Source organism: Saccopteryx bilineata, chromosome 3 (genome assembly GCF_036850765.1).
Source record: "Saccopteryx bilineata isolate mSacBil1 chromosome 3, mSacBil1_pri_phased_curated, whole genome shotgun sequence".
Taxonomy (NCBI): Eukaryota; Metazoa; Chordata; class Mammalia; order Chiroptera; family Emballonuridae; genus Saccopteryx; species Saccopteryx bilineata.
In genome coordinates, this window is record NC_089492.1 from 295,873,771 (window position 1) to 295,882,627 (window position 8,857).

Genomic DNA, 8,857 nt, shown 5'->3' on the forward strand with positions numbered 1-8,857 from the left:
CAGAAGAAAAAATAACTAACATAACCAGCCTAGCTTAGGTTCATCTTTATACCAACAGTCATAAACTGAGTTTAAATATATCTTTTGGAAATAAGGGGCCCACGAAAACAGGATTACGAAGGCCCCTGGAAGCCCTGGAGACAGTGACTAATGTCATATCCTTTTAGGTATGTAGCAAAATAAGAAAGACATGCATGGGAGGAAGGAGGCTTGATTTGGAGTGGTAAACACAGTACAATATACAGGTGATGTATTATAGAGTTGTACACCTGAAGCCCTGGTTGGATAGTTCAGTTGGTTAGAGCATCATCCCAATACGCCAAGGTTGCGGGTTCAATCCCCAGTTAGGCCACATACAACAATCAATCACCCTGACCAAGCAGTGGTGCAGTGGATAGAGCGTTGGACTGGGACATGGAGGACCTGTTGTCCTAGTGGAGCCCAAGCTCTATGTGGATCAGGCGTCCCTGATTCGACTTCCCCATGCAGTGGGACACTCCTGCTTATCAGCAGGGATGGCAGCCTCTTCGAGACTACTCTTGAGGCGGCTATGAGGATGCTACTGATAAGTGCCGACACTAACTGCCACCGAAGGAAAAACACAACTGACACAAATTAGTTGCAAGAACCACACAGGCAGTTTATTACTCACAGATCCTTTCGGCATGCCTGGGTACAGCTTAAGGGGACCCCATCAGCATGCTCCCCTCGGCTGTCCTTGGTCAGAGCAGCATGGAGACAGTCCACGTTCATGTTGGAGTCTAGGCGTCTACCGCAGCAGGGGGCCCCCCAGCTTTAGTACCTTTTCTGGCCAACGCCTTCTAATAGATGTCAATCTACAGAATTATCACCTCAAACCACCTTTTTGGGAATTCTTTGCAGGGAGCCTCTTTTATGTTAATCTACTGAAATGTTACATCAAACCACTTTTTAAGATGTTCCTAGGGAAGCTTCTTATTTATGTTAACTTACAAAGTTATGACATCAAGCCACTTATCTATGTATAACTTCATACACACACTAACTGGGCCCTGCTGGAAAGTCAGAGTGTGTTTATCACATCTGCACACACTATATTAATTCCTATCCAGATGGCATAACTTTATGTAATTTCTTTAAATAATTTTAATATTATATCTTAATTACTTTTATATATCTTTTTTATATTTCTATATATTTAATTACTATAACATTATATTACTACAACACCCAGGTTCCAAACCCCAAGGTTGCCGGCTTGAGCGTGGTTTGAGCAAAGCTCACCAGCTTGAGCCCAAGGTAGCTGGCTTGAGTCCAAGATTGCTGGCTTGAGCAAGGGGTCACTCGCTCTGCTGTAGCCCCCCAGTCAGGGCACATATGAGAAAGCAATCAATGAACAACTAAGGTGCTGCAATGAAGAATTGATGCTTCTCATCTCTCTCCCTTCCTATCTGTCTGTACCTATCTGTTCCTCTCTCTTTCTGTCAAAATAATAATAATAATAATAATCACTCAGGCCTGACCTGCGATGGAGCAGTGGATACAGCGTCGACCTGAAACGCTGAAGTCACCAGTTCGAAACCCTGGGCTTGCCTGGTCAAGGCCCATATGGGAGTTGATGGTTCCTGTTCCTTTCTCTCCTTCTCTCTTTCTCTCTCTCTCTCTCTCTCTCTCCTCTCTAAAATGAATAATTAATATATCAATTTTTTAAAAAAGAGTAGAATGTTTCTGTGCTACTCTTATAAGAATTGTATACCTGAAACCTATATAATTTTATTAGCCAGTCACCCCAATCAAGTCAATAAAAAAGAGAGAAAAAGAGAAAAACATGCATGGGAAAGAGAAACAGAAATGCAAGCAATAATAACCTTGGGGAAAGGAGGGAGAAGAATGATTGGGGGTAGACAGAGGGCTTAGATTGCAACTGTCATGCTGTATATTTAAAGTTTGTTAGTAAGTACAAGGAATTGTTTTATTCTGAATACTTTTTGTATACAGAAATAGTTCATAATATAAACATAAAGAAAATACTCCCTGTTGTGTATCGCTCAAGATAGAATAGGTGAGCCTGACCTGTGGTGGCACAGTGGGATAAAGCGTAGATTTGGAACACTGAGGTTGCCGGTTCAAAACCCCGGGCTTGCCTGGTCAAGGCACATATGGGAGTTGATGCTTCTTGCTCCTCCCCCTTCTCTCTCTTTCTCCCTCTTTCCCTTTCCTCTCTGAAAATTGAATAAAGTCTTTTTAAAAAAATAGATGTAATAGGTTATGCTGCAAACAAACCACCCCAAAACTCAGTGGCTTGACACAACAAATGCGTATTTAAAAAAAAAATTATTTATTGATTTTAAAGCAACAGAGAGGAACGGGGAGAGAGAAAAATCAATTTGTTGTTCCACCAATTTATGTATTCACTGGTTGATTCTTGTATGTGTGGAGATCAAACTGCAACCTTGGCAATCAGGACAATGCTCTAATCAACTGAGCTACCTGGCCAGGACAACAAATGTGTATTTTATTTTATTTTTTTAAAAGATTTTTATTTATTGACTTTACAGAGCAGGGAGGAAACGAGAAGTAGTTGCTTCACTCTAGCTGTTCATTGGCTGCCCATCATATGTGCCTTGACCCCACAACCCTACGGTTTCAAACTAGCGACCTTAGCGTTGCAGATCGGCGCTCTGTCCACTGTGCAATCACAGGCCAGGCCAAATGTGTATTTTAAAAGCTCCGGCTGTCAACTGACCTAGCTGATCTCCAAGGAGGATCAGCACCAGGTTGTGTTCACTGTAGATATTCTGGAACTTGGGCTGATTGCAAACCTACCTTCAAACAGCAGGTACCCAAGCACAGAAAGGACAAAACGGGACATGGTGACTGGCTCGCTGGCTTTCACTGAGAGCTGAAGTAGACACAGATTGCTTTCACTGATGATTCATTAGCCAAAACAAACAAACAAACAAACCCACACAGGACCGCGTCTCACTGCAAAGGAAAGTGCACTTACCATGTTAGGAGAAGGAAAAGAAACGGAATTTAGAAATGATCATAATTTTTTGGCATTGTGTTACACTGCTTGCCCTTCCACAAAAAAACATTTTAAGAGTGCTCCAAAGGTCTTTCCTGTGTTTTTTTTTTTTTTTTAACTGGGTTTTCATAGCATCTCTACAGCTTTACACGTGCGAAAATGTTTCCGGGGCCCAGAGAAATGTGGTGACTTCTCTATGTTCACAATAGCCGTCCGGTTACGTGAGAAATAAGTGGATGACTAAGGAGAGCCCGGCCCTGTCCTTCGTGCTACGGAAAACGCCAGTCTTTCCCCAAACGTCAGCCCAACCTGAGGATCTGAGCTACATCCCAGCATCACCAATGTTGCCATTTGCAGAATATCTTTCTGTGAACGAACCGGAAAAGCCTTCCTTTCGTACACTTTGCTTCACTATGTTATCCCGAGCCCCGCCGAGCAAGCGACCACAAAAACATGCAGGGTAAACAAAACAAAGATGATTTCAATTCTGGCGAGTGTCAATGGACAGCCAGAGCCTAAAAGTGCGGGATAAAAAGAGAAATCCGAGTTCGTTAGCAGCCTTCCAGCGGCCCACACAGGTTGTCTTCTTGTTTCGGGGTGTGCGGGGTGTGGTGGAAGTAACATGATTTGGAAGAAAAGGTACCTTTCTCCCGAAATAAGGTTGTTCAGGTTACCTGGAAGTCCCCGCCTACCCTACAGTGCGCCTGCGTATTGACTCTGACGCCAACGCGAGCCCAGCCCCCTCCCAGAGCGACCACAGGCCTCGGGGACGGGGGCTGGGCACAAGATGGCTGCCGCACGCCCGGAGCCCCGGAGTCTGAGCTCAACGGCCCCGGAGTCGCGCTCCCCGGAGCCGCCGGACCTGGTGCGAGCGAGGAAGGGTCCTGGGCGAGGGACCCGAGGGTGGGAGGAGGTCGCAGAACAGGGGGCGGGGCCTATGAGGACTGGCGGGTGAGGTATTTAGAGCTCCGGCCTGGGGGCGGGGTTTCTCGGGTTGAGCAAGGGGTGTGGTCTGCGAAGGAGCCTATGGGACGAGGGGGCGGGGCCTGTTAGGGCGGGGCTTGAGGAAGGGTGGTGAGAAACATCTGGGATTGTCTGTCTAAGTAGGGGGCGGGGTCTCCAGGTGGGCGGGGCTTACGAGATACAACTTGGGACCAGCGAAGTTAGGTGAAAGGTTGGGAGGGTGATCTTGAAAGATCAGGATGGGAGAGTTACGGGGCACCCACGTTGGGGTGAAGGGTATGACTCTCTAAGGGTCTGGGCGAGGCGTGTCGAATGTCCAAGGAGGGTTGGGGAGGGAGGGGAAGAAATGACTGCTCCAGGTGACTTTGGTACCACTCTTAGGTTCCCCCACTCGGAACTGGAGATTTGAGGACATGCATTCATTCATTCAGCATTTACTGAGCTCTGTTTATTTGGGCTCAGTAGATGGGTAGGCGAACAAGGCAAATAAGGACTGGGCTCCCTTGAAGCCCGCATGGATTCCAGTAGGGGAGACTTACTGTGTCGTGTTCTAGAAAGGAATTAAAGATAGAGTGCTAGGGTTGGGGCCTGGGGTTGGGGAGCTACATTTAGACGAGAGTGGTCAGCTGTGGGCCGGCTTATACTCATTATGGGGTCGGGGAGAGAGAAGCAGGCGCCAGGTCGCGCTGGATGTTGCTACAGGGCTTTGCACTGTTAAGTGCAGCTGGAGCCAGGGGAGGGTTTTGAGTGGGAAAGTAAGTTGTTCTGATTTTCATTTTCAAAAGGTCATCCCAGCTGCTTTGGCGAGGAGGCTTTTTATGAGCAGGCTAGAATCAGAGATTCTGCTCAGGAGGCCTTTTCTGTTGTCAGGGCAAGAAATGACTGTTTTTTGTTTGTTTTGTTTTGTTTTTTGTATTTTTCTGAAGTTAGAAGCGGGGAGGCAGTCAGACAGACTCCTGTATGCGCCCAACGGGGATCCACCCCCACCCCCCGGCATGCCCACCAGGGGGCGTTGTTTTGTTGCAACTGATGCCATTCTACGCCTGAGGCGGAGGCCATGGAGCAATCCTCAGCGCCCGGGCCTACTTTGCTCCAATGGAGCCTTGGCTACGGGAGGGGAAGAGAGAGAGATGGAGAGGAAGGAGAGGGGGAAAGGTGGAGAAGCAGATGGACGCTTCTCCTGTGTGCTCTAGCCGGGAATCGAACCAGGGACTTCCACACGCCAGGCCGATGCTCTACCGCTGAGCCAACCGGCCAGAGCCAAGAAACAACTGGTTTTTAACTGGAGTGGAGGAGAGGCAGGGCTGGATTGTGGTATATTCTGGACAGGAGGGGAAGCCTCGATGGGAATAGAGCAGGACCTAGAGTTGAGGGGGCTACAAAGGAGTGGAGGTTCTAAATAAGTGGGAGCCTGCTGGGGCAGGGCCCATAGACTCTTCTTTTCTCCCCACCCCCCTCTCCCTCTCCCGGCCAGGTCCTGGTGCCTGATGATGGGAGCCCCGCCACATCCCCGACTGACCTCATTGAGATCCAGGTGGTGAAAGTGACAGACACCACCCTGGTGCCCGAGCCCCCGGAGCCTGGTTCTTTTCACTGTGCCTTATGTCCGGCTGCCTTCCGGCTGGTCTCCGAGCTGCTGTTCCATGAACATGGCCACCTGGCGGGGGTTGAGGGCGGCGGGCAGGGCGGGGACCCAAGCCGGTGCCATGTGTGTGGTCACAGCTGCCCGGGCCCCGCCAGCCTCCGTGCGCACTACAGCCTGCACACGGGAGAGCGCCCTTACCGCTGCACTCTCTGCCCCCGGGCATTCAAGGCTCTGGCACCCCTGCTGCGGCACCAACACCGGCATGGGGTGGAGCCGGGGACCTCTCAGAGGCCCCCAGAGGTGGTGGTGGCGGCGGCAGCGGCAGCTGGGGAACAGGGATCCGGGGTGTCCCCAGAGCGGTCGGAGGTGGTGATGGCGGCAGCAGCAGCCGGCGCGGCCATGGGGAAGCCCTTCGCCTGCAGGTTCTGCGCCAAGCCGTTCCGCCGCTCCTCAGACATGCGCGACCATGAGCGCGTGCACACGGGCGAGAGGCCCTACCACTGCGGTATCTGCGGCAAGGGCTTCACGCAGTCATCGGTGCTGAGCGGCCACGCGCGCATCCACACCGGCGAGCGCCCCTTCCGCTGCGCGCTCTGCGACCGCACTTTCAACAACTCCTCCAACTTCCGCAAGCACCAGCGCACCCACTTCCACGGCCCGGGGCCCGGGCTTAGAGACTCTGGAAGCCAACAGGCAGTAGGGGTGGAGGAGGCAGAGGGGCCAGGGAGTTGGTGTGGGGTGAGAAACACTCTAGAGGAGGGAGCTGGGGAGACAGAGACCGGGAAGGTAGAGGTCGACCAGTAAGCTGGTCAACGTGGGAGGCAGGTGACAGATTGCAGGAGAGGGGTGGGTGGGACAAGGAGGTAGGTGACAGGAGGGGGAATCCTGGGGGAAGAGAAGAGGGACAGCCATATTCAGGGCTCCAAAAAACCCTACGGGGCAGCTCAGAGACTCAGAGAAAGGCTCCGATGCAACCCAGCGGTTGTTCAGCTAAATGCAAGGAACTTGGGGCTGGATGTCATTGTCCCCATCTACCTGCTCGTTGCGTGGCCCTTATGCAAGATATGGCAAGTGTGTCACAGCTGAGCCTGCGCCCTATGCTGGGGGAGCCAAGGTGAAGCAGAAGGGCTTGAGATCAAAGGGGACCAGTATTGTTTCCCTGGGGCCAGCCCTTCAGCTACTGAGCCATGAACTTGGAACCTCAGGTGGACCAGGATGGGATCTTCTGCCTACCTCACTGGGTTGCACTGAACATAGGAGGCCCACCCACCCTCAGACAGAGGATGCTGGTCAGGCGTCCCCATAAAGACTCTGGAAATCCTATCACCTTGAAGCCAGAGGGTCCCCAAATCATAGGCCAGAGCACCAGAGCCTCAAGAGTGTCAGCCTGACCATAGGATCTTAACTCCAAGAGCTGCTACCCCACCCACTCCACCCCCGTTCTCATGGTGGTCCCTCCTTAACCCATGAGACTCTTCTGGGGCAACTGAAAATCTAGACAGCAAACCGAGACCTAACATCCTGTTCCTAAATGTTTTGTCTAGACTGCCCCCACCCCACCCCACAGGTCTACAAAAATAGCCTTAGTTTTCTCTAATCTCCTCCACTCCCAATTTGAAGCAAACAGTTTACCACCTGATCCCCAGACTACCCCAAGGAAGAAGGGTCATTGGATGGTGGTGGTGTGTGTGGTCAGTGTGCAATGAGAGTAAGGGTGAGGGGAAGGCTTGTGATCTGGAGGTGGGAAGTCTCCAGTTCTGTTCCTATTAAAGGACTTTCTGAAGGGTTGCTCTCTTGTTGGTCTTTTGTTTGGGTTGTTGGCGCTGGTGGGGCAGAGGTCAAGGGGCCACACTCGTGTATTGCAACCAGCAGTGGATTGCAGCATACCTTGCACTAAAGCTCTTCCAAATGGGGGTGGGCAGCGTCTGGTTCTGCAGAGATGAGATGTGTGTGGTTCAGCTGTGGGAGCAGGGGCTGGAGATGGCAAAATACAGGGACTTACATGATCAGTATGCTTATTGAGGAGGGAGAACCCGGATTTGCACACATTCCTGTTAACCCAACACTGCCTAGGAGATATCCCAAAGACAAGTTACAACATGAACACAAACAACTCTTTTAACTGTTTTCCCCAAAGACATGCCTGTGTTTGCTATCTGCTGGCACCCAAGCTAGAAACCTGGGCGAGGACCGTAAGCTTTCACCCCTCATTGATTTATCTGATCCCTTGTCAATTTCCCACTACAGAGCTGGTGAAATGTCTTTGGGACCGGAACACCCCTTTTCACCATCACCACTCCGGTAGAGTGAGCCAACAAAGTTTCGCATCAGGATAACCATACCCAGTCTCCTTTCTCCATCTGACAGTACATGCATCTTTCAAAAATAGACCCCACCATCATCATCAACCCACAGCTCCTTGTGGCTTTGAGAAGGGATCACGACCTGTGGTGGTGCAGTGAATAAAGCATTGACCTGGAATGCTGAGGTCGAAGGCAAGCATCGACCTGGGCTTGCCTAGTCAAGGCGCATATGGGAGTTGATGCTTTCTGCTCCTCCCCCTTCTCTCTGTCTCTAAAATGAATAAGGTCTTTTTAAGGAAAAAAGTAAAAAGAGAAGCCGTTGCAAACATGAATGCTATAGAAGCTGCGTGGCAGTGTAAATTAAATAAGGAACATGCAGGCTCAAGGGGGAATTAAACAGCACATTTGAGGTGAAATATCGAGACTGACACTTGGGCTCAATTATCATTGGAGGAATGGTGGGAACTGGCGACAGATTAGAGAATGTGAATCCATCTGAATGGCTCCTGAGTGCAGAAGGATGTGGATTGGGTTGCTAGAGTGTAGATTTTTTCAGAAGTTACAATAGTTCATGGTTTTCTGTTTTTGTTTTTGCGAGACAGGGACAGATAGGAAGAGAGACGAGAAGCATCAATTTTTCATTGCAGCACCTTAGTTGTTCATTGATTGCTTTCTCATATGTGCCTTGAACAGGGAGCTCCAGCTGAGCCAGTAGCCCTGATCCCTTGCTCAAGCCAGTGACCACGGGGTCATGTCTGTGATCCCACACTCAAGGCCAATGAGCCCATGCTCAAGCCAGCAACCTCAGGGTTTCAAACCTGGGTCCTTAGCGTCCCAGGTCAATGCTTTATCCAAGTTCATGTGACCTTTGAGCCCTGGGACAATGACCATGCTGGGTCTTCAGCGTTCAAGCCTGGGGGTGACACTGGGTAGCTGTTTTTGTATGTGGGGGTCAAACTGGACTTTCCCAGGTAGTGCTGAGCTGGATTTTTCACCAAG

At 50.4% G+C, this 8,857-nt stretch overlaps 1 protein-coding gene across 1 annotated transcript; it reads left to right on the forward strand.

The window, feature by feature from the left end:
• Positions 1 to 3,762: 3,762 nt before the first annotated feature.
• ZNF784 (zinc finger protein 784) lies at positions 3,763 to 7,343 on the forward strand. The gene is made up of 2 exons (XM_066270970.1): positions 3,763 to 3,872; positions 5,445 to 7,343. The coding sequence occupies exons 1-2, from the start codon at positions 3,795 to 3,797 to the stop codon at positions 6,357 to 6,359; spliced, it is 993 nt and encodes a 330-aa protein (XP_066127067.1). The 5' UTR covers positions 3,763 to 3,794; the 3' UTR covers positions 6,360 to 7,343.
• The last annotated feature ends 1,514 nt before the right edge of the window (positions 7,344 to 8,857 follow it).

Excerpts from the sequence above, each read along its gene's own strand:
- ZNF784 (XM_066270970.1), top strand. The coding sequence starts at position 3,795 with ATGGCTGCCGCACGCCCGGAGCCCCGGAGTCTGAGCTCAACGGCCCCG. Across the intron at positions 3,873-5,444 it reads CCCCGGAGCCGCCGGACCTG|GTCCTGGTGCCTGATGATGG; the intron begins GTGCGAGCGAGG and ends TCTCCCGGCCAG.